A 25,777-nucleotide genomic window follows, 5' to 3' on the forward strand; every position below is an offset into this window, starting at 1 on the left:
AAGCTGACTTATAGAACTCTTTCTCTTCCAATAGAATCTGGGGGGAGAGGGATAAAGGTTTGTTTTGTTTTGATTTGCCTCCAATTTGCTGGTTCTTGACCCTGCTGGCAGTGGATGTAATCCCTGGGAAGGAACTTCTCTGAGCCAGCGGCTCCTCTGACGACATCCTTCTCCTAAGGAAGGAGGCCCTTTTCCATGCAGCAGTATTGTGAACTGGAAAAGAGCCAGGCTCTGGATGTACAACATCTGCGTTCCAGTTCCAGCCCTACCACCCACTACCCTGTGTGACTTTAAACAGGTTGCTTAACCCTCATTATGCCTCAGTTTCTTCATTTGTAAAAGGGAGTTTGTAACGGCATCTACTTCATAGAATTATTGGATTAAATGAAAACATGTGTAAAGCTTTAAGCATAGTGCCTGGCATTGGAGAGTTAACGATCCCTGTGTGCTTCCTGTTCTTTCTAGCACTCATGGTTTGAGTCTAGCCTCTGGTTGTGATTTTTTACATCTTGTTTCTCCAATGTATAGTCACCTGTAAGGTCAAATACCTATCTAGGTGTTCACTGGTTTTGCAACATGGATTCCAATTATATATTCTTCATCCAGGAAGATAAATAAAGCTGTAGAAAATACATGTGGCTCATCATAATCTCACTGTGAGAAGGGGTCCCTTTGTGTTCAGGTTGGCCTGCTTTGCTGGGGTGTGCTCAGCATTATCTTAGCTGGAAAGTCTGTGGTGATAGAGCTCCTTTGCTTTGTTTTCCTGGGAAGTGGAGGGGGAAGGGACAGCAGTTGGTTTCCTAAGTCAGTCTCCTTTCTTAGCCTTTGAAAACACTTTCTTTTCCAATCCCTGGTGGGCTCATTTGTTGAGGGAAGAGAGACTGTTTGCTTTCTAATTTTTCATCCATCATGCTTTCAGGTTTCTCACTTATTTCAAATTATCTCACTTATTTCTTGAGCTCTCAGTGTAGTGAGGTGATAGTTGTATTTAATACTAGCCTGGTTTAAATTTTTCATATTTTTAATAAATTTTTCATCTGACAGGTCATATTTCTCTTTGACTTGTCTGAGTGGGTCTATTTCTATAGTGATACGATCGTAGTGGATATATTTGAGAAACCAGCTAAAGGGATAGCTCAGCACAAAACTGGACTAGGAGCATCCGTTAGATATTGATGTAAGTGGGCGCTTTTTTGGATGCCTCAAAATGTCCAGCCCGATTAAAAAGCATTGGTTATAAGAAAGAGCTGATTCTTATGTTAATTTGATAAAAATTCATTTTTAAAAGTTTATAGTCCCTCTGATAACTTTTTAGCAGGTATTTTTCATTGGTGTTTTAAAATTGAGTGGAAGTAAATTTGCTACAAGAATGTGTTTCAATACCTCTTTGAAATCTGACAGTAGCATTTAGTCATCCAAATATTTTGTGAGTACACCACCAAACCTTCAAACACTGTGTGGGCAGGTGGGTGGCTGTTAGTAGTGCTGGTGGTAACCCTGCATTGAGATGTTTCTCCAACATGAACGCCACCCACTCGAACGTGAGGGAAGCCAGGCTTCAGCTGTGAAACTTTCCTGATTTTTGCAGAGGTGGGACTTTCCATCTGATTGCTCTAATGTATTTTCTGTTTCTTAGAAAAACCAGCATTTCTATGTGAATTAAGCCATGTCATGGGTGGCTCTGTGAGATTTTAGTAGCATCCTGCCATCCCATAATGTACTGTCATAATTCTCAGAGTCTCATGTGTGGGCTCCGTGTCACCTTGCTTGTGAGTTCCACATGTTGGTCCTGTCGGTCTCCGTCCGGCCTGTAGCACATTTTGTACTAGGTTGTGTGAGACTGATAGCAGTAGCATTTGCCTGGAGCTTGCATCCACTTGGGAGTTTGTGTCTGTGCCTCTGACTTGTATGTCTAGGATTCAGATGAAGGCTTTATGAGAATGCAGAGTTTGGTTTATCTTCGTTTGTACCTGATATAGAACTGGGGGCTAGCTAGAGTCCACTATTGATTAACTGTGGTAAAAGCAGACGTGAAGTCCAAATGTTGATATAGAATTTTAGTCAGGAACTGAAATTTCCAAGACCTGTAGGGGTATTCCAGCGGTGTTATTTTTGTTTACTTGGAGAATATCCTTGCACCATATGATGATCACATTAGCATTTTATAGGCACCACAGCTGTCTGAGCATCAGCAGTAATGGTTCAAACCCCCATCCATTCACATATCTGCTAGCCAGCTGGTCACGTATTCATCACAGAGAGTTACAGAGCACCGGTCATGTTCCAGCATTGGAGCATTAAAACAGCACTGTACACAGATTTCAGCAGACTGGTACTTGTCAAGTCCTAGCTCTGTTAATAAACATAGTTTTCTAAGGAAATGAAACCGAGTAACTTAGCAGAAATTTATCCATTTAATCTTAAGAAAAGGCTTGTGAAGACAGCTGATTCAGTCATTTCCAGCTCTGGTAGGAAGGATCAGAGAAAGTGTTAGTGCTCTGGTACATCTTGGTTTGCCTGTGGTGCAGGGATTTTGGATTTCAGAGGCCAGAGTTAAGGGCCACGCTTGGGTTTGCCAGCATTTTCTTTGGCCAAATAAAGTAGAAAAAAATGACTATTATCTTTTTTCACTCTTTCTTAAAAGAGCAGATCTTTAAACGTCCTTGAAAGAAAGAAATTAGTTTTTGACTAGGTAATGCATTCACCTGATTCAGACATCAAAAAATGTGAAAGGGAGAGTGTGCAGTGGGATGCCTCCTTCCCACTCTTTTCAACCTGCCACCAAGTTTCTCTTCCTGGAGCTAAGTCAGTGTTGCCAGTGTCCTGTGCATCCTCCCGGAGGTATTGTATGCATGCGTAAGCAGATTATGCATACATCCCATCCGTCCCCTTTCTAAAAAATATAAATGGTAAAAGACTATATTTTTCTGCATTTTGCTTTTTCACGCAACAGAATCTCTTGGAGATCAGTCCAGCATTTCTTATAATAAGGAACTTCCTGGTGGGTTTTCAATTTTTTTGTGATTTTGTGATATTGCACCCTGTACTTGCACCTTAAGTAATGTGGCTACCCTACCCCCGCTGATGGATGTTCGCTTACTTCCAGTCCTTTGCTGTTGTGAACAACACTTGGCCCACATGACTATATTTGTAGCATTAGGTCCTCTAAGTGAAAACTTGTGGGGTCATAGGGGGCTGTGCCGTCCTCATTTGGATAGCTGTTGCCTTCTAGGGTAGGTGTTGCGTGGAAAGTGGAGGATGGCAGTGCATCTCATTCTCCTAGCAGTTCCGTAACGTCTTTCCTCTCACAGGCCTTACAGAAGGGTCACAACAAAATGAGGCCAGAAGGAATAAGCAGAGCTCTGTCTGGTCCTGCCTTCATTTAAGTTATTTTGTAGCTCTCTGTTTTGAGGATGAGTGACCTCATCTAGAATCACATGCTTCACCTAGAATCAGTGCAGTGGGACTTACAGCCTTATCAGACCCCTGTTGGGGTGGAAGGAGCTACAACACACACTGATAAGGGCCCCTTCTTGGCTTGTTTGCTACCAGTTGAGGGAGAGACCATGGTTCTTTAAAGACAGTAGGCTCACCTGCCTCTTTTTTGTAAAATGAGGAGGGTTGGACATTTGACGTTTGTCCAGCACCTGTCCAGCACCCACGTTCCTTGATTCTTTAAGCAGTTAGGTTTAGACTTTTTCCTTTACCTGTGAAGTTGTGTTGAGCTGATCCATTCTTGGAGGCTACTGAGGAGCTGAGGGCTTCTGAAGTGGGTTGAGGAACCCATTGCTCTACTGTTACTTCTCCTAAGGGCCATGCTTATTGCTGGCAGGAATGATTGGGCAGGAACTTGTTTGCTACTTTTCCATCAATTCCTGTGTTTTGCTAGGCAGAGTATGTCGTGAGAAGGGCTGCTTGAAGGTCTTTTAATTTTAAATGAAAATGGACCCTTAAGTTTGGCATTGCATTCTTGCGTTCTCACACTTCAGTGGCATAAATGATCTTAAAGGCAGTCATTGTCAAGTGGCATATGATTGTAGAAGAAAACAAATATAATAGCAGTTATCCTTCCTCATCTCTTCATCATGTTGCAGGGCAGAGATTGGTGTGAACTCTGTTAATGTGGCCCTCAGTGCCCAAACAGCCCTTTAAAGTTTGTTTTTATATCTCATATTTCCTGAATCTGTCAAAAATACTTCCATCCATGAAAACGTTTTTATGATGCCATATCATCTTTATTAATTCTTTTGCTGCCTGAATTAAAGTTTGCTCTCAGAGGTGGAGGGTTAGGAGATAGAATTGCCTCATTTAAGAGCATTATGTTGACGATGAGTCTCATGCCTCATAAAGGAAGAGAGAGACCCACTTACAGCTCTCAGCATCGTTCTCTGTATTTGGACATATTTCCTAATTTAGTTCTGAAGTGCTTGGCATTCGGCAGCAGGTTGTGTTCAGCCGCACGCGGCGCGCATCCTAATCAGGGGGATGTGAGTGAAGTAATCCAGAAGGCTGGGCGTGTTTGACAAGGACACTGGCTTGGCGCTGCTGCCTCAGCTTACATCACGCTGGAAAATAATTGCTAACGTCTCTTAGGATAATCATTCCCTGTACGCGGACGTGAAAAGACTGTGGATTGACTGTTGGCACTCGTCACAAGTTGAAATACCTGTCTGCAAAAGCCTGCGGGATCCATACCTGTACCGGAGTATGAAATCCATCTTTCTTTTTGTTCAAGGCTCCATTCCACAGGAGAAATAAGAACTTAGTATTTTACAAGCAGGATGAATAATTTGAAATTGAAAGTTCACAAAGCAAATAAATGTCTCATTTCCTCTTAACTTTCACCTTCGACCTTTAACATTTTTCATATTTATTTACTTTCTGCTTGGAGGAGTTTAAGAACATAACTCTTGGAGACCAGTTTTCTGGGTTGTTGAGGGATGTTGACTACCAAAGTGTCCACTTTTGTTGCTAAGGTTGCTGTCATTGTTAGCTGCTTACTGAGCACACACTATATGCCGGATATCTGACTGTGCTGGAAACAGGGATGTGCCAAATATGACTTCCACCTCGGGGCTTACTGCCTTGTGGGCTTTAACAGCAGCTTAGCAATGCAAAGGTGGTTTTCTCTGTATTGAGATGGACATGAGGTCATAGGGAGACCTTCATGGTGAATTTGCTGAATTCCAGAGTAATGAAAAATTATACAAGTAAATACGTAGATAAGGATTGAACATTCGTATGCATTTTGTACATGTTTTAGTATTAAAATGTATCAGTAATATAATTGCTAGTGTATTGTTCAACATGAACAGTTTTCACATGTTGTGAAAAACCTTGAAATGCCTCCACAGAGCCCCAGGGCTTCTCAAGACATGTCTCTGACTTAGAGACCTTTGAGGACTAGACCACCTCTGATATTCTCTACAACCATGATGGGTGATTCTGCAAAAACTATTTCTTAGAACACTGCCACTTCTTGTAGAAGCTAAGAGTGCATCAGGATCTCCAGCGATCCTGAACCACTCCTGGGAGGGAGTGATGAAGTTATAAAAAGTGAATATAGGGGAAAGTATCTTTAGCTAAGTCAGGTAGTGGTATAACCCTTGGGGACGTGGAGTCAGACAAGCCTTAGGCAAGTTGCTTACATGCCTCAGGCTTCCCATTTGGAAATGAGAGAATACCTGGGAACAGGACTTGTTAGGTTCCTCCTTCACCTCCCCATCCCTACCAGCTTTGGAGTCAGGTCAGAGTTCATCAGGAAAGCCTGGGCAAGGGGGCAGTCCAGGCAGAGGCACTGGGCCTGGAGGAGGGTTTCCAGGGGACGAGGAAGCAGCGCTGAGGTGGTCCAGGCGGGCTGGAGCACAGGTGCCATGGGCTGGTGTGGGAGCTGTGCTAAAGCCATACCTGCAGTCACAGCAGTCCATGTTCTTCATAGGATTCATTTTCCCCAGAGTTGTTTTGAAAGAATGAATGTAGAATAGGAAGGGCTGGGGGAACTTAGCTTCTTGCAGGATGAATGCATTAAGTTAATGTGAATGCCGAGTCACTTTGTATATGGTCACGTAGAGATGCAGAGCCTCATTAGAGAGGGCTGGCACTATGTCTTTTTTTGTTTTTTGTTTTTTTTTTTGGTGGAGTACTGAGACTTTTGTCTTTTTTTAAAAATATTTTTATTTTTTTATTTTTTACAATAAACGGCATATATTTAGAGTACAATTTGGTATCCCAATCTACCAATTCATTCCCGCCCCCCCCCCCCCCCCCCCCAACCCTCCCTGCTTTCCCCACTTGGTGTCCATATGTTTGTTCTCTACATCTGGGTCTCTATTTCTGCCTTCCAAACCGGTTGATTTGTACCATTTTTCTATAGTCCACATATATGTGTTAATATACAATATTTGTTTTTCCCTTTCCGACTCGCTTCACTCTGTATGACAGTCTCTAGGTCCATCCATGTCTCTAAACATGTCCCAGTTTCATTGCTTTTTACAGCTGAGTAATATTCCATTGTATGTATGTACCACATCTTCTTTATCCATTCATCTGTTGATGGGCATTTAGGTTGCTTCCATGTCCTGGCTGTTGTAATAGTGCTGCAATGAACATTGGAGTGCATGTGTCTTTTTGAATTATGGTGTTCTCTGGGTATATGCCCAGCATTGGGATTGCTGGGTCATATGGTAGTTCTATTTTTAGTTTTGCAAGGAACCTCCATACTGTTCTTCATAGTGGCTGTATCAATTTACATTCCCACCAGCAGTGCAAGAGCGTTCCCTTTTCTCCACACCCTCTCCAGCATTTACTGTTTGTAGATTTTCTGACGATGCCCATTCTAACCAGTGTGAGGTGATAACCTCATGGTAGTTTTGATTTGCATTTCTCTCATAATTAGTGATGTTGAGCAGCTTTTCATGTGCCTCTTGGCCATCCATATGTCTTTGGAGAAATGCCTATTTAGGTCTTCTGCCCATTTTTGGATTGGGTTGTTTGTTTTTTTGATATTGAGCTGGATGAACTGTTGATATATTTTGGAGATTAATCCTTTGTTGATTCGTTTGCAAATATTTTCTCCCATTCTGAGGGTTGTCTTTTCATCTTGCTTATAGTTTCCTTTGCTGTGCAGAAGCTTTGACGTTTCATTAGGTCCCACTTATTCATTTTTGTTTTTATTTCCATTACTCTAGGGGATGGATCAAAAAAGATCTTGCTGTGATTTACCTCAAAGAGTGTTCTTCCTATGTTTTCCTCTAGGAGTTTTATAGTGTCTGGCCTTACATTTAGGTCTTTTATCCATTTTGAGTTTATTTTTGTGTATGGTGCTAGGAGGTGTTCTAATCTCATTCTTTTCCATGTAGCTGTCCAGTTTTCCCAGCACCACTTATTGAAGAGGCTGCCTTTTCACCATTGTATATCCTTGCCTCCTTTGTCATAGATTAGTTGACCGTAGTTTATCTCTGGGCTTTCTATCCTGTTCCATTGATCTATATTTCAGTTTTTGTGCCGGAACCATACTGTCTTGATCACTGTGGCCTTGTAGTATAGCCTGCAGTCAGGAAACCTGATTCCACCAACTCCGTCTTTCCTTCTCAAGATTGCTTTGGCTATTTGGGGTCTTTTGTGTTTCCATACAAATTGTAAAATTTCTTGTTCTAGTTCTGTGAAAAATGCCATTGGTAATTTGATCGGGATTGCATTGAATCTGTAAATTGCTTTCGGTAATATAGTCATTTTCACAATGTTGATTCTTGCAATCCAAGAACATGGTATGTCCCTCCATCTGTTTGTGTCGTCTTTGATTTCTTCCATTAGTGTCTTATAGTTTTCTGAGTACAGGTCTTTTACCTCCTTGGTTATGTTTATTCCTAGGTATTTTATTCTTTTAGTTGCAATGGTGAATGGGATTGTTTCCTTAATTTCTCTTTCTGGTCATTCATTGTTGGTGTATAGAAATGCAAGAGATTTCTGTGTTAATTTTGTATCCTGCAACTTTACTAAATTCATTGATTAGCTCAAGTGGTTTTCTGGTGGCATCTTTAGGATTTTCTATGTGTAGTATCATGTCATCTGCAAAGTGACAGTGTTACTTCTTCTTTTCCAATTTGCGTTCCTTTTATTTCTTTCTCTTCTCTGCTGTGGCAAGGACTTCCAAAACAATGTTGAATAGTAGTGGTGAGAGTGGACATCCTTGTCTTGTTCCTGATCTTAGAGGGAATGCTTGCAGTTTTTCACCATTGAGAATGATGTTTGCTGTGGGTTTGTCATATATGGCCTTTATTATGTTGAGGTAGGTTCCCTCGATGCCCACCTTCTGGAGAATTTTTATCATAAATGGGTGTTGAAGTTTGTCAAAAGCTTTTTCTGCATCTATTGAGATGATCATGTGGTTTTTATCCTTCAGTTTGTTAATATGGTGTATCACATTGATTGCTTTGCGTATATTGAAGAATCCTTGCATTCCAGGGATAAACCCCACTTGATCATGGTGTATGATCCTTTGAATGTGTTGTTGGATTCTGTTGGCTAGTATTTTGTTGAGGATTTTTGCATCTAAATTCATCAGTAATATTGGTCTGTAGTTTTCTTTTTTTGTAGTATCTTTGTCTGGTTTTGGTATCAGGGTGATGGTGGCTTCATAAAATGAATTTGGGAGTGTTCCTTCCTCTGCAGTGTTTTGGAAGAGTTTGAGAAGGATGGGTGTTAGCTCTTCTCTAAATGTTTGATAAAATCACCTGTGAATCCATCTGGTCCTGGACTTTTGTTTGTTGGGAGATTTTTAATCAGAGTTTCAGTTTCATTCCTTGTGATTGGTCTGTTTATATTTTCTGTGTCTTCCTGATTCAGTCTTGGAAGGTTATACCTTTCTAAGAATCTGTCCATTTCATCCAGGTTGTCCATTTTATTGGTATATAGTTGCTTGTAGTAATCTCTTATGGTGCCTTTTGTTTCTGTGGTGTCCATTGTAACTTCTCCTGTTTCATTTCTGATTTTATTGATTTGAGTCCTCTCCCTCTTTTTCTTGATGAGTCTTGCTAGAGGTTTATTGATTTTATTTATCTTCTCAAAGAACCAGCTTTTAGTTTTATTGAGTTTTGCTATTTTCTTTGTCTCTATTTCATTTATTTCTGCTCTGATCTTTATGATTTCTCTGCGTCTACTAACTTTGGGTGTTGTTTGCTCTTCTTTCTCTAGTTTCTTTAGGTGTAAGGTTAGATTGTTTATTTGGGATTTTTCTTGTTTCTTGAGGTAGGATTGTATTGCTATAAACTTCCCTCTTAGAACTGCCTTTGCTGCATCCCATAGGTTTTGGATCGTTGTGTTTTCATTGTCATTTGTCTCTAGGTATTTTTTGATTTCCTCTTTGATTTCTTCAGTGATCTGTTGGTTATTCAGTAGCGTATTGTTTAGCCTCCATGTGTTTGTGATTTTTACAGTTTTTTTCCTGTAATTGATTTCTAATCTTACAGTGTTGTGGTCAGAAAAGATGCTTGATACGATTTCAGTTTCCTTGAATTTACCAAGGCTTGATTTATGAGCCAAAACGTGATCTGTCCTGGAGAATGTTCCATGTGCACTTGAGAAGAATGTGTAATCTGCTGTTTTTGGATGTAATGTCCTATAGATATCTGTTAAATCCAGCTGATTTATTGTGTCATTTAAAGCTTGTGTTTCCTTATTAATTTTCTGTGTGGATGATCTGTCCATTGATGTCAGTGGGGTGTTAAAGTCCCCCACTATGATTGTGTTACTGTCGATTTCCTCTTTCATAGTTGTTAGCATTTGCCTTATGTATTGAGGTGCTCCTATATTGGGTGCATAGATATTTATAATTGTTATCTCCTCTTCTTGGATGGATCCCTCGATCTTTATGTAATGTCCTTTCTTGTCTCTTGTAACATTTGCTATTTTAAAGTCTATTTTATGTGATATGAGTATCGCTACTGCAGCTTTCTTTTGATTTCCATTTGCATGGGATATCTTTTTCCATCCCCTCCCTTTCAGTCTGTATGTGTCCCTAGGTCTGAAGTGGATCCCTTGTAGACAGCATATATATGGGTCTTGTTTTTGTATCCATTCAGCCAGTCTGTGTCTTTTGGTTGGTGCATTTAGTCCATTTACATTCAAGGTAATTATCGACATGTATGTTCCTATTCCCATTTTAGTAATTGTTTTGTTTTTGTTTCTGTAGGTCCTTTTCTTCTCTTATGTTTCCTGCTTAGAGAAGTTCCTTTAGCATTTGTTGTAGGGCTGGTTTGGTGGTGCTGAATTCTCTTGGCTGTTGCTTGTCTGTAAAGCTTTTGATGTCTCCATCGAATCTGAATGAGATCCTTGCTGGGTAGAGTATTCTTGGTTGTAGGTTCTTCCCCTTCATCACTTGAAATATATCATGCCACTCCCTTCTGGCTTGCAGAGTTTCTGCTGAGAAATCAGCTGTTAACCTGATGGGAGTTCCCTTGTATGTTATTTGTCGTTTTTCCCTTGTTGCTTTTAATAACTTTTCTCTGTCTTTAATGTTTGTCGGTTTGACTACTGTATGTCTTGGTGTGTTTCTCCTTGGGCTTATCCTGCCTGGGACTCTCTGCACTTCCTGGACTTGGGTAGCTATTTCCTTTCCCATGTTAGGGAAGTTTTCAACGATAATCCCTTCCAATATTTTCTCGGGTCCTTTCTCTCTCTCTTCTTCTGGGACCCCTATAATGCAAACGTTGGTGCGTTTAACATTGTCCCAGAGGTCTCTTAGGCTGTCTTCAGTTCTTTTCACTCTTTTTTCTTTATTCTTTTCTGCCTCAGTGATTATCACCATTCTGTCTTCCAGGTCACTTATTTGCCCTTCCGCCTCAGTTAATCTGCTATTGGTTCCTTGTAGTGTATTTTCCATTTCAGTTATTGTGTTGCATATCTCTGTTTGTTTGCTCTTTAATTCTTCTAGGTCTTTGGTAAACTTTTCCATCTTTGCATCCAGTCTTTTTTCAAAGTCCTGGATCATCTTCACCATCATTATTCTGAATTCTCTTTCTGTAAGGGTGCCTATCTCCTCTTCATTTAGTTGTTTTTCTGGCATTTTATCTTGTCCCTTCACCTGGTACAAAGTCCTCTGCTTTTTCATTTTCTCTGTCTTTCTGTGGCTGTGGTTTTCAGGTCCACAAAACCAAATACTGCTGATCCTGCTTGATACTGCTGTCTGCCCTCTTGTGGAGGAAGCTATCTAGGAGGCTCATGGGTGCTTCCTGATGGGAGGGACTGATGGTAGGTAGGGCTGGGTGGGTGGAGCTCAGTAAGACTTTAATCTGATTTGGTGGGCGGAGCTCAGTGACACTTTAATCTGCTTGTCTGCCAATGGGTGGGGCTGTGTTCCCACCCTGGTGTTCGTTTGGCCTGAGGCCACCCAGCACTGGAGCGTACAGGCTCTTTGGTGGGGCTAATGGTGGACTCTGGAAGGGCTCATGCCAATGAGCACTTCTCAGAACCCCTGCTGCCAGTGCCCCGTCTCCTCAGTGAGCCACAGCTGCCCCCCACCTCTGCAGGCAACCCTCCAACACCAGCAGGTAGGTCTGGTTCAGTCTCCAGTGGGATCACTGCTCCTTCCCCCTGGGTCCTGGTGAGCACACTTTTTGTGTGCCCTCCAAGAGTGGAGTCTCCGTTTCCCCCAGTCCTGTGGAGGTCCTGCAGTCAAATCCCGCTGGCTTTCAGAGACTGATTCTCTGGGGATTCCTCCTCCCGTTGCTGGACCCCCTGGTTAGGAAGCCTGACGTGGGGCTCAGAACCCTCACTTTAGTGTGTGGGCTTCTGTGGCATAACTGTTCTGCAGCTTGTGAGTCACCCATCCAGCATGTATGGGATTTGATTTTAACGTGATTGCGCCCCTCCTGCCGTCTCATTGTGGCTTCTCCTTTGTCTCTGAATGTGGAGTGGTTTTTTTTTGGTGAGTTCCAGTATCTTTCTGTCGGTGATTGCTCAGCAGTTAGTTGTAATTCCAGTGCTCTTGCAAGAGGGAGTGAGCACACGTCCTCCTACTCGGCCATGTTGATTCTTCCTGACACTTACCCTGTTACGACATCCCGCTGTGCAGAGGTCCCTGGGTGACTGCAAGTAGTTGACTCCCAGTGAGGGGCATGTAGGTGTTTGAAATTTTCCACCAAAATAAATAGTGCAGCTGGGGTACATCCGCGGATTAACGGGGCCTCGGTCTCCTCTCCGCGCAATGGGAACAATCAGTTCGCCGGCAGGTGATCTTCTCCCCGTGTTTTCTTGTGGTCTCTGGTAGGTCCTTGGATGATGATTCCCACGTGCCCCACGCCACTGCCTGGCACTATGTCTTAAAGTATCTTTTGTCTTCACTCACACTGGCATAGTTTTTGTATACCAGTGACATTTGTATAGTTTTCTAATTTCTAGAAACATTGATCAGTATTCTTGAAGTGCTGAGCAAGTGTATAAGACCATTATATTGACATATATGATGATCATTTCCTTTTTTCTCATTTGTCTTTTGAATTAAGCTTAGAATTTTATTTAGAGCCTAATTTTTCTAGTGGCTTTCCTGATTATTTGTGTGGAATTTCCATCCTGGTTTACTGTTCCATACCGATGGGAGAGTGTGAACTTGGAGTTGATCTTTGCATTTATTTCACCTTTTGAATACGTGTGGCTTTGGTTTCTTCATGCCAGATGAGTAGCAACTAGGTTTGTTAGGGTTAAAAATCAGCTTGTTTTTCAGTTAATGAAGAGCAAGGGGCCCTTTTGGAAATGTTTTCCTTTGCTCTACAACCAGTAACAGTAACACTGTAGAATAGGCTGCAGGCTTTCCACATATAGTATCCAGACAGCTGAGACAGATGGTGTTGGTTTGGTAGAGGGTAGGAGAAGAGGGCACACGAAAATGGAAAATAGCCTGAGTGAGTTTGAATTTCAGAATATTTAAGACATTTTACTGTTTTCAAGTACGCATAGATGCTTAAGCTAGACTAACAAAAATACTACAAAGTAGAAGGCTTTTGCTTCTTATTCAGTACGTAGATGAATATGATTTATTAATTTACCCAGCACTTCAGTCTATAAGGCACAGTGTTAGAGAGTGGGTTTATAATTAACTTATCAATTATTGAGTTGCAGATGAGTTCTTCTAATGGACGCAAAGTTACTCTCTTAAGCATCTTCTGTGTGTTATTAATTTACAGGGTAAATCCAGTTTTGTAGATGGGCAAGGAAAACCCCAGCTCAGTCCACATTTGAACAACCACATTCCAGATTAAGGGACTCGGGAGGTTTACAGTGTGTCACAGTGAGGTGGGGATCATCTGAGCTGTGCCACGTGCAGGAAGCAGCTCTGCCGTGACCTGGGTTCCAGCCTCAGCTCACCTCTCCTGCTGCAGGCGGTCCATCGTATTGGAACTGACTGGAACCAAGACCAAATTCAATACCCAGATTTCTTTGGATCTTTCTAGGCTAGGACCTCTGGTCCAGGGTCCACCTGTTCCCTGGGTGGCCTCTCTGCACTGTGAGTTTCCTTAGGGTGTGAACTCTTTTTTTTTAAAAATTTATTTATTTAATTTGTTTATTGGCTGCATTAAGTCTTCATTGCTGCACACGGGCTTTCTCTAGTTGTGGCGAGCAGGGGGCTACTCTTCATTGTCATGTGCGGGCTCCTCATTGAGGTGGCTTCTCGCTGTGGAGCACAGGCTCTAGGCACGTGGGCTTCAGTAATTGCAGCACACGGGCTCAGTAGTTGTGGTGCACGGGCTTAGTTGCTCTGCAGCATGTGGGATCTTCCTGGAGCAGGGCTTGAACCCGTGTCCCCTGCATTGGCAGGTGGATTCTTAATCACTGTGCCACCTAGGAAGTCCCAGGGTGTGAACTCTTACCTCATGTTCATAAGCTTTAAAATGTATGTTGAAAATGACATGAGAATACTTACTCCCCAGCCCCCCTCCCTCACCTGCCTCTGCCCTTTCCCCACCTTTGGGCTCTTGTATCACCTGTCAGGACCTCCTCAAGGTCCTTTTCAGGTTTTGTCAGAGCAGTGGCTGAGTGCCGAGAACTGGGGTGCAGCCCTGGTGCCCACCTTCTGCCTGGCCTTCCAGACCCTGGAGAGTCAGGCTCCTGCTCTCCACCTTGCACCTCTGAAAGGAGCCTGTGCAGTCCAGAATATGCCATGTTTATTCCTGACTAGCAGTAGCATTCCCTGTTCCCCTCCTGTCTCTCCATGTCCTTTCAGGAAAGGTCCATCCAGGGTCCCGCTTATCAGAAGAAGCCTTACCACCTGTCCCGGCTCTCAGTGAACACATGCCTTCCCAGTGCTTACAGTACACAGGGTCTGCCTCTCACATCGCCATGTTACTGCCCAGCGCTATTCTTAACCAGATCATCAGTTGGGAGACAGGAAGTGAGCATTTAGAGCTGAGTACCACTGCTTTAATGTTTGAAATTCTTTTTTGGCTTGGGAGGCAGTGTAGGTATAGTGCAGAGGTTCCCAAATACCAGGGAGTATCAGAAAAATACAGATCTTGAGCCTCCATCCCCAAGGCTTCTGATTCAGTGAGTCTGGGGTGGGGCCTGAGGGTCTGCATGTGGAATGAGGGCCTGGTGCTTCTGATGCTACTGGTCTGGGGGCCGCACTTTGCGCACCCTGGGGTAGAGGTTTAAAGCGCATGGGCTTGGAGGTCCACCCACCCAGTTTGAATTCTGGTTCCAAAACTTCATTACTGTGTAAGTGATTTGAGCGCCCTACACCTCTGCTTCCTCATATATGAAGTGAGTAAACTCATGATACCCACCTTACGGAATTGTGGGGATCAGGTGAGAGAATGTATCCTCACAGTGTTTTGCACATAAGAGGACACTGTAAATATTAGCCATTATTATAACCATTTTTGCCAGGACTCAGGAAGAGGCTTGTCATATGGTGGCAGACACTGACCTAGAAATGAGATTAGCTGGGCTCTGCCTAGTGCATCCTCAGCTGCTGTTGTTACCTTTGTAATTTGGGGCAAGTTATTTAAATTATTTTAGGCCTCAGTTTCTTTATGCATAAAACATGGACGGTAGTGTCTGTCTTCCTTTGCTGGTTGTGAGAATCAGATGGAGTGATATTCTGAAAGGATTTGTGTGAAGGGAATATCGTGATGATGATTAACAGCTGATATTTGTAGTGTTCTTCATGTGCAAGACACTGCTGAGCACGTTTGTGCCGACACTGTCAGGTACCACGTAGTACCATATAGTGGAAGCTCGTTACGCCCTTAAGTGTGTGAAGGGGACTGGGGTGGACGGTGTGCCCTACACCAAAGGCCCCAGTAGTTCACTGCAGTTTTCAACGCTCCTCCATCAGCTGTCATTTGTTTCAGTGATCTGATTGTTGCCACGTTCTGCCTGTTTACCCACTTCTAAGCCTTCGTTCAGTCTATAGGGCCAAACGAAAAGTTGCCCAAGCCACAGAATACCATGAACTGCATATGCAGTGTGAAGTCTACAGGCTCACAGGTGTTGTTACACTACCAGCATCTCACTTGCAGTCTTCCCATTTAAAAAATAATGTCCAAGTTGTCTTTAATTTTGAAGAATTCATTTCATAGTTTGCAGCCTCAGTTTTCCTCCCTGTATAACGTAGATTTAATAATCTCTTTCTCATGGGGACTGTAATTAGTTACATGTAGTTAGTGTTTGTGAAGTGCTCTGAAACTGTCCATGCTCTTTATTATGATGAGGCCTGTTGGGAACATGAAAGGAGAACGTGAGGATTTTCAGCTTTGAGTTATACATTTGGGTAATAATTATAATCTCTTCATTGCACTAAATGCTCTGACAGTGAACTTTCCTGTTCATTTTACGTACCCCATTAATCCGTTCTTTGTTAGTCATACCTTTTATCCTTCCAGCACGAAGACAGAGACTGTCTAAAGAGATCCTGAAACAAAGCAGAGAGCCATGTTCCGCTCACTGCACAAAGTACTCCTGCCTTCCTTTACTGTTTCCAGCACCTATGGATGTGGGAGGGTGGGGGTGGGGAGAGATTGGATCATGTTGGCCTGCATTTTCACCCAAGTGTGCTCTTGCCCTCTGGGTTTTTTTCAGGCTTAGGTCGCAATAGGTGTTGGTTTGGCCTCGCTCCGGTCCTTTGTAGACATCTGCCCACATCACAAAGCCCCACGTTTGGCACGGTCTGCGGTGATTGGCAGTGCCTTCCCGGGCAGAGTCCAGTCCTGGAACAGCGGGGGTTGCAGGTGCATTGGCACGTGGTGGCGGGGAGCACACGGGCCTTGTCTACCCGGCGCCTGGCGACGCTCAGCAACACCGTCCCATCCCTGAAATATCTTGGCCTCGTGGGCTTGTCACTCTAATTAAAACTTAAACATGAAAGCAGCCCAGGCTGCTTCTCCCTTTGTGCTGCGTGTGAGGGTGGACTGTGCCAGAAGCATGTCATGGAAACTGTTGAGGGGCTGCTGCGTTTCAGGGAGCTGTGCTCGTGTCAGGGGTCCATTTCTTCAGCCCTGCATCTTGCTGGTTGCCGCTGCTAAAAGCACCTGAGAGGCAAGTTTTTGTTTGCCAACAGAGAGTCACCTTTGGGATGGTGGTGAAAGTCATTTTCCACATGTTCACCGATAGCGCCGCGTTACCAAGCCTTGTGCGCTGACTTATCTCTGGCAGGGACTTACAAAATAGTCTCTCTGGCTGATTGTCAAAAATTACATCATATCGGAGTAAACTGCTTTTAAATCAGGCATCCATTATTCATGTATATTAACTGCTTTTTTATTTTTTATTGGCTGTTTTGTGTATGATTTACTCTTTTCTCAGTAGCTCTCCCTCCCTCCCTCCCCAATTGTCTTTCTCATTGTTTTTTTAAATCTTAGCTCATCTGTGAATCTATAGAGGCTGTTCACTTAGCTTTGTATGTGAACATCGATGTGCAGACCCTGCATTTTTTGTAGTAAAATTTTTGACCACATTTTTGTGGGTCATGTTTATGTTGGATCAGAAGAGCAACTTGGGTCGTTTACATGAGTAAATTCTACCCCAAAGACTGAGAGGTTTTTTTCTTTGTATCTTTTTTTTTTTTTTTTAAAGTGAGCATTACTAGTCTTGTACTTCAAGTTCTTTATGGAAAAAATTGTACCTCCCACTTATGAACCAGCTAAATACGTTACTGTTGGTGGAAAGCAAATTGACCTAATGTGTTCACTTGTGTGCACTGGGCATATCTTTAATGTAAGGCTGACATACCATTTGCCTGTAATTGACACAGGCAGAAATGTGTAGCACTTATCCATTCTTTCATCGTATATATTCTGAGTCCATCCTTTGTGCCAAACGTGGTACAGGTATCCAAGAAAGTATCTGTTAACTCCAGACCATGATGCTGGAGGTCCCCCATGCGCCTGGCATCTTTGTGCTCCTGGTACTTTGCCCTGATGCATGGCACTTGACTGTTTGGAACAATAAGGACTAGATAGAGTTTGTTCTATTTATTTAACTCCAAATCAGCACTGGTGTTGTTGTGTACAGTCAGTATTTTGTGTACTTTTGTGCACATTTACCTGAACCTTTGCTCACTGTTCCTCCCAGCATTTCGGACTTTTTTTTCTGGAATGATTTTACGTCTTCCAAATGTATATTCTTTAGTGAGGGTCTCTTGGCCACAAGTGCTCTCTGTATTTTTATCTCAGAACATCTTTATTTCATACTCATTCTTTTTTTTTTTAATCCATTAATTTATGGCTGCATTGGGTCTTCATTGCTGCCCTTGGGCTTCCCCTAGTTACAGCGAGCGGGGGCTACTCTTTCGTCGCAGTGCGCAGGCTTCTTATTGTGGTGGCTTCTGTTGTTGTGGAGAACCGGCTCTAGGCACACGGTCTTCAGTAGTTGTGGCACGCAGGCTCAGTAGTTGTGGCTTGCAGGTATGGCGCACAGGCTTAGCTGCTCCGAGGCATGTGGGATCTTCCCAGACCAGGGCTTGAACCCGTGTCCCCTGCATTGGCAGGCGGATTCTTAACCACTGTGCCACCAGGGAGGTCTGCATACTCATTCTTGAAAGGTGGTTTTACTAGTGCTTTATAATTCCAAGATGACAGGTATTTTCTTTCAGACCTTCGAAGAGATGGTTGGTTTTGACTTCCACTGATACTACGGAATTGTTTGTCTTTCCCATTTAGGACTCTTTCTCTTCTTTTGGCTGCTTTTTCCTTGTCTTTACTTTTCTGTGGTTTCACTCTTCTGTCTCTAGATATGGATTCAGTTTTATTATCCCTGTTTAGGATTTTCTTGTACTTCTTTCCTTTCAGTTGCAGAAAGTTCTCAGCCATTGTCTTGTTGAAATTTCCTCTCATGCTCTCTGTTGTTTCTGTCTAGAACTCAGGTTAGACGTGTATTAGACCAACCTGTTCTCCCTCCTGGGCTGCCCCAGTCACTCACCTTTCCCATCTCCATCTCTCTGTGCTGCGTCTGGAATAATTTCTTCATCTCTGTCTTCCAGTTCACAGATTCTCTCTTGGATTCTAATTGTTACTCATCCATTGATTTTTTTTTTTTTTTTAATTTCTAGAAATTCTATTTGTTTTGTTTTTCAGACCTACTTAATCAGCTTTGCTGCTTTTCACCCCTCACACTCCTTTATTTCTGTAAACATTTCCAGCATGCATATTTTTCTTCATCTGATAAACATCTGATATCCTTGGAAGCCTCATTCTTCTGTTTTCTGTCTCTCACTTATGATGAGTTGTTTCTGTCTTTGGGAAAAAAAATTTTTTTTAAATTGTGAGCTCATATTTGGCTGATCTTGATTTGTAGATCTCCTACGGGACCTGGGTTGAGAGGGTGTTCATCCTAAGGAGATTCTGCCAGGTACCAGGAAGCATGTTACCAACATGAAAATACTTTAATTACTAGCTAGGCCTGAGGTCTTCTGGCCTTGCAGGTAGTATAACTTCAAACTCCCAACCTGCGTGAGCGTTGCAGACCCGAGGGCAAACATTTTCCATCGTGAGCTGAACCTGAGACAGACAAGTTGCCAGGTAGGCTCTCTTCACCAGTGGGTAGATTTTTTGTTCCTAGCTTGCTTTTTGCCAGGTGTACGTGGCCGTCCAAGGGGCCCAGCTTTAGGCAGCCCTCTCAGTTCTGGCTCCGCTGGGCACTGGCTGGAAAGCTTGCCTCCTATTTCCCCAGTGTTCCAGGCTCCTGACACTGGTAGATGTCCCCAGAGCAGCCTGTGACATGAGTGTTACTTCCCTTTCTGGTTGTAGTGCTCTCTTCATTTTCAGCTCCTTGGACTTTCTCAGATTTCTTAGGAGTTGAACAGAATGTTTGCAGCAATGTTTAACAGGCTGAATCTTAACCAGCCATCCTCAGTGTTTTAAGCAGGATGGTTTTCCAGACATTCTAGTGTGCTGTGTTGTCAGAGGTGGAACCTTGGGCCTGGATACAGTTTGGGAGTTCTGGAATCTGGGTAGTGTGGAGAGAGATCTGTGGAACCTTCTGTCTTGAGAGCAAGGAAGTGGTTCTTTTGTACAGGCCAGCAGTAAGATTAGACATCCAGAAATGGGGGAATGTGTTAAGCAAAACAAGGACTATCTGAGTATTTATTATGTACCAGACCATGGTAAGCCCTGGGTTTGCCAGATAAACGTGTACCAGTCAGTTAATCTACAAGCACTTACTGAGTACCCGGCATGTGCTGGCCCTTAGTCAGTGCTGCAGGAATGAATGATAGGATTGCAGCCCCAAGGAACTTATAGTCTAAGTCTAGGACAGTGTTTTACAACACGTGGCATGGCACTTGGTAAGCTCAGCTGGCCTGTTAAAATCACAGTCTCCTTGGTGACCCTCCTTCCCCCCAGTGTTTGAGAACCACAGGTCTGGGGAAAAGTTGGAGGAAGCAAATGTATAGTTTAAGATGGCACCTTGAGGACACCAGATGGGGTGTGTAGATGGTAAATGCCTTCAGCACTGACAAGAGGGAATAAACTCTGCTAAGGGTTCAAAGAGAACACAAAATAAGCTTAATTGGGATGGAAGAGGAGAGAACACGTGGATTATTTTCTTTACTCTCTAGAATTTGGCTTCTTATCATGACTTTACCTCCTCCGAAGGGCAGAATATATGTGGTGGTGATGGAGGTGGGTTGTTAGAAATCAGAAAAGAAAGTAGGTAGACTTTGTCATCTCCAAGAATTTCAACCAAATCTTCCTCTCCATGCCTTTTATCTTTTACTTAGCTGCAGTCCAGCACAGCATCTCCTAACCTTTTCTCTTTTTGTCACTTCCCTTTTTTTTAAGATGGTGGCAAATTATCGTTAATTCACAGTGCCCTTTAAAAAGCTATAGTCTTGCAAGGAAGCCTTCTGACCACTCCTCACCCCTTTGGAAAGGCAGTGCCTGGGGTCCTGAGGAGGTGAGCCCACTGCTCAGGCTGACATTGTTGGTGGTTTAATGCCTTTGGCAGACAACATATAGGATTGTGAAGAAGACTCACTATTTTGGTAAACTCAAAGAAAACACAAATGGAGTTCCTTTTTTCAGTCATTAGCACATGACCAAAAGTCTTGGACTGCAAGGCATAATCTCTTCATAGCTATTTCTGTATACAGTGCTTCCTGTTTCATTATGAGGGTAACAGCAGTCTCAGATTTAGGAAATGTTTGTAGTGCTAAATCCAGTTCTTACTGGATGAAGGAGGAAGTTGGCCTGCCTTGAGCTCACCCCACCGCAGGGACAGTAGCCATTTCTCATTCCTTTCCTTCATGGTTTGGTTGGAAAGCCAGTCCTAGGCACATTAAATGGTCCAGGTCACACCTGGAAGGGGCAGGGCCTGCCTGCACCAGGACATTGCTGTTGTTTCCCAGATGTTGGGGCTGTGGCCACACCTCCATCCGGACTCTACACAGCTGCCCCTGCTGTTACACCCCCACCTAGCAGGGCCTGGCTGTAAGGTGGCTCCGCTTAGAGAGGCGAGTCCCACAAATGGAGGAGCAGGACACTTGGTGGCCGCGCACGAGCTGGTGAAGAGGCGGATTATTTCAGCGGGCAGCCAGCCGAGACTCTTGCACATTCATCCCCCTCCCTGTTCATTCCGGGGCCTGCTGCACAGAAGAAGAGTCATAAACCTTTGTTTACTGGCTGTTGAAAGAATTACAGCATTATTTATTTTGTCTAAAAACTTAAAAACAACCCAAATATCCATCAATATGGAATCATGTATCCACGGACAAATTCTGTGCAGCCCTTAAAAAGAACAAAATCTATGTATAGATACCGACAAAGAAAGAACGCCCATGTTATTTAGTAGGAAAAACAAGTTGTAGAACAACAATCCCATTGAGAGAAAAGAACGATTTTATACACGCTCACAGACAGAGCGCAACAGACCAGACAGACATGTATAGAAAAAGTCTAGCAGTACACAGCCCTCCATATCCGCAGGTTCTGAATCCACGGATTCTACCAACCGCGGGTCAAAAATATTCCAAAAAAAAAGCAAAACGAATTTACGGAGCACCTGTAACTATCTACATAACATTTACATTGTATTAGGTGGCATAAGTAATCTTACACCCTTTTATATGAGGGACTTGAGCGTGGGCAGACTTTGGTATCTGAAGGGTCACAGAACTAAACCCCCATGGATACTGAGGGACAACTGTATACACTAAATGTCGTGGTCCGAGTGCGGGTTGGAAAAGAATTTCCAGACACAAGGCAGAATGCAGGGAAGATAGAGTTTATTAGAGAGAAGGTCGCTGTTTAGAACAGTGGGCTGACTTCCTGGTAGCCAGGGAAAGCCGACTCTGAGCATGGGCTGCTTGCCTGTTTTTATAGCCAGGGAACCTGCAGTTATCTGCTGACTGGGCAGAGAATGTATACTTTTAGTGTGCTGAGCGGGAGAAAAATGGGGCAAATATCTTTCCTTATATGGGATGGGCAAGGGACATGGCATGCTGCTTGGGAAAGTTTGGGACATTGCAACTGTTGCATAGTACAGAGTGATAGGAGTCCTGTAGCTCTTTGTTCTGGCAATATTGGCCCTTTGAGTCTATCTTGCCCTTTGTCCCTGGAGCACACCACACTAAAGTGGTTATTTCTGAGAGATGGATGTCCAGAAGGTTACAAGTTTTTATTATGTAATTCTGTGATGTTAGAACTTGTTACAAGATATATTATGTTTGAAATCAGAAAAAAACAGATTTTTTTTTTTTAGAAATTTCAGAGAGGTCTGAATAATTGACAAAAATGAAAGACTAGGATTTGTGAAAATACTCAGACATCTCCAAAAAGGAAAAAACAAAAAGTTCTTTTTAAACACTGCTTGCTTCCACCAGGTGACGCCCTCTTAGATCTACCTGGAAGCCAGAGAGAGAGGAGTGGACCCCGCAGTGTCCCAGGGCTACACACTGCATCCCCTGCAGTTAATTACCTTTGTAAAATATGGTTTCACAAAGGTAAAACTACGGTTCAGTCATTCTAGATAATTCTTAAAGAAACACCCAATTCCTATAAAAATTTGCTCTGTAATCTCTATTTAAGCCCTTTTGTAATATACACATGGTACATAAAAGAAAAAAATCCCCAGCAACATCTATTGATTTGGCGGTCACATTAGTGAAGAACATTTTCTCCAAGATTTTAGCTACGGGTCGTTTTTTCCTTCTTGCCAGCATCTGCCATACACCTCTGAGAGAGAGTCAAGTGGCCGTGGGCTGGGACTCACCCAACTAGGGCAATAAAGAGAAAAATTAGTCTAATGCATGGTCTTAACAAGAGGGAGAGTGTGAGCATGAATAATTAATCTCACTAGTCTGTGGCAATCAGATAAAATGAAGTCCCATTTGCTCAACCTTATTAAAAGAGAGAGAGCGCGAAGGGGGGAGAAAGATGGTAAAGGTCGTTTAGGGACTCGTAACATGGGAAGAACTGCCTCTGAGATGGGTAATGTGTTTTCTAATCTCTGCGGTCTTTAACTAAACGTAATGGTCAAGGTACTCTTTGGATAGTTCTGATTCATTGAATTATTAAACATTATAGAAAATACTTGACTCCTGACTACTAACTTACACGTCTTTATGATGAATTTGCAGTCTTTTTGGAGAGGGATTAGCTCTCACTGTTTCATTCAGAAATGATCTATCCTCTTGTCAAAAAAAGAACTTCTAGAAAAAGTAAAGATACAGGAACAGACTGAGTATCAGATTTTAAAACTTATATTTACCACGGACATTTCTTCTTGCTATAGATGTTGAAGTATTACTTATCTTATTTACTTGAAGTAAAACAAGAAGAGATTGAGCCCAAGAGCCCTACTGAAAACTCTATAGTGGTAGTAGATAAGTGCAGAGGATTACTCTCAGGGTAGACCATGAGATTGCTGATTTTTTTTTTTTCTCCAAAAACTGATTTTTATGCAATTTTTAGGATATTCACTGTAGATAGAAGATTTGATTTATTTGATTTAATCAACAGAATATAATGTATGCTCATACTTGGAAGAATAATCTTATTTTGGATATTTTAGAGTTGAAATTTTCTCAGAAACTTTAATTTTCAACTGCATGAAAAAAAAATGTTCTCTATCGTCTTTATGGATTAAGAGGCATTTTACATTTTGAAATTGCCCTCTTTCCTTTCATATACTGTGAGCAGTAGTTATTTAACATTATAGTGTTGTTTTAGCTATTAGGAATTTCCAAAGATTCAATTGTTAGAAATGTGTTGACAGTGAGATCAACGATTTTCAAGGTGGAGTCAATTTATTAACCTCTCAGTGCTAAAATAAGGATCTGTGTACTGATAACTGATAAATGTATAGGTTAACAAGAAAAAACAGCACATCATTTTCGTGTGTGTGTGCTAAGAGGAAACTCTCTACAAAATATTAACATTAAAACTTTTGAGTTCAGTGACTAATTTTAACCACATGATCAACAGAATATAATGTATGCTTGTGTGTGTGTGTGTAAATGAGGCTTTTGAACAGTGAATTTGGGGGCAAAGACTGTCTTCAGTACTTAAAGTTACCCATGGCAAGCATTCCATTCAATCAATTCAATTAATATTAATTGAATTACTAAGTTTTTTTTAGTAAAAGACTTAAATAACTTTCAGAAAGATTCCATATGAATCATCATTTTTTCCCTTTTTGCTAGAGGAAAGGCGGTGTTCGGGTATATTGAATACATTGTCTAAAGATGGAGGATACTTTACTTGCCTCCATACTTTACGGAACAGAAGTATGCTAATTGCTATGATTAGCACGCGGAGTGTGACTGAGGAGAGGGATGCTGGGGAATATCAGTTATACCTCAATTTAGAAACACGTTAACGTTTGGGAATAAGACGTGTGTTTTGTAGTTTAATCTGAAGGGATCATCTAGTGGCTAACTCCGCAAGCTTCACCATCCTGGATGCTTGTGCTGTTGGCTCTTTCCCCTCCTGTGCTGTAAATACAGAGGGGGAGAATTGGAGAGTCCCTGCAGACTTCTTGTCAGCCTCCCCCAGTAACCAGTCGGAAGCATTCAGTGACCCTTAGTCTCTATGCTTGTTTTTCTGTGGTAGGAAATTGGGATACCTGGTTTCCCCATTTGGCATTTTTTGTGTACCCTAGGAGTTTGTACCTTAGCCTGGAATTCTTTGGACTTTCTTTTCTTTTGTGCTTCCTTTTGTCGTTCTCACAGCCACGTCCTTACGCTGTCGTTACCGGGAAGGGGTCAGGAAATGAAGTGGCAGAGCCTCTTCTCTAAGGAGAGCTGGTGGTGGGACCGTGCCCAGGGCGATGCTGGGGGGAAAGTGTTTGTGTGGGCCCACTGCCCCTGAAGCACACCCACATGTTCTCTCCCCCACCCCACCCCCACAGATCCTGGTGTACAGCCTGGAAGCAGAACGCTGCCTTTCGAAGCTGGGCAACGCGCTTGGAGACTTCACCTGTGTCAACCTCCGGGACAGCCCTCCCAACCTCATGGTCAGTGGCAACATGGACAGGAGGTAGGTCTCAGTAGAGTCGCATCTTGTAGCCACAAGCAGCTTTTCTGGAGGCCTGGGGGCTCAGCCTCCACTGAGCTCGCTGATTTCCTCCACGGCTCACCCTCCTCATGTCTCACCACAGCTCTGCGCACCTGAGTTCAGCCCTGGTGCCATAAATACCAACCCTGTGAACCTGGAGAACAAAGTCTTGTATTAGGTGATAGTTGGATGGAGTTGCGTCTCTGCCTCATTTCTGAAACACCATGGGAGGGTTGTCTTTTAGGCCATTTGGTGGACGCAGTTGGTGGAAGGTCCAGTGAGACCACTTGGAATATCTTTTGTCCCCCTGCTGTAAAATTTGTTTGGCATTTAAAAGCTCACTTTCTAATATTAAAAACAATAACCTAAGGGATGAATCATGTTCAGCAAAATAGGTTTGCCTGCCAAATGATGTCAAGAGTGTGTTTCAGAACACTATGGTGTCCCTCTGGTGATGGGGGAGAAAAGAGACTTCATGTGAACAGATTCCAGTTTCTATTTAGCTGATTAGCAGTCTTCCCTTTAACGTATTGGCTCAGGGAGTCGGATTTTCCCGGTACAGGGTCCAGTGCCAGCTCCGGCCGCTCCAGGACCCATCAGCATGAAAGGATTAGAGTGCTTGAAAAGACTCTCGAGTCCAAATTTTAGGTTTTTTTCCTTTCTGTTCCCTCTCCCCCTTGTCTTTTCCTTCTCCCTTTCTTTCTTTTTTTTTTTTGGCTGGTTATCTGTCGTGTCTGATCCAGTGCCCTGAAGAGAGAGGTAGCATGGCTGGAGGCCAGGTTCGGCCGGCACCCTCT

At 42.9% G+C, this 25,777-nt stretch overlaps 1 protein-coding gene across 1 annotated transcript in view; it reads left to right on the forward strand.

Moving 5' to 3' along the window:
- FBXW8 (F-box and WD repeat domain containing 8) overlaps window positions 1-25,777 on the forward strand; it is a 121,630-nt gene that overhangs the window by 77,194 nt on the left and 18,659 nt on the right. Inside the window, exon 8 of the mRNA XM_057744593.1 lies at window positions 24,835-24,962. Within this exon, the coding sequence (XP_057600576.1) occupies window positions 24,835-24,962 (128 nt within the window). The remainder of the gene's footprint in view (window positions 1-24,834; window positions 24,963-25,777) is intronic.

Source organism: Hippopotamus amphibius, chromosome 8 (assembly GCF_030028045.1).
Source record: "Hippopotamus amphibius kiboko isolate mHipAmp2 chromosome 8, mHipAmp2.hap2, whole genome shotgun sequence".
Lineage (NCBI taxonomy): Eukaryota > Metazoa > Chordata > Mammalia > Artiodactyla > Hippopotamidae > Hippopotamus > Hippopotamus amphibius.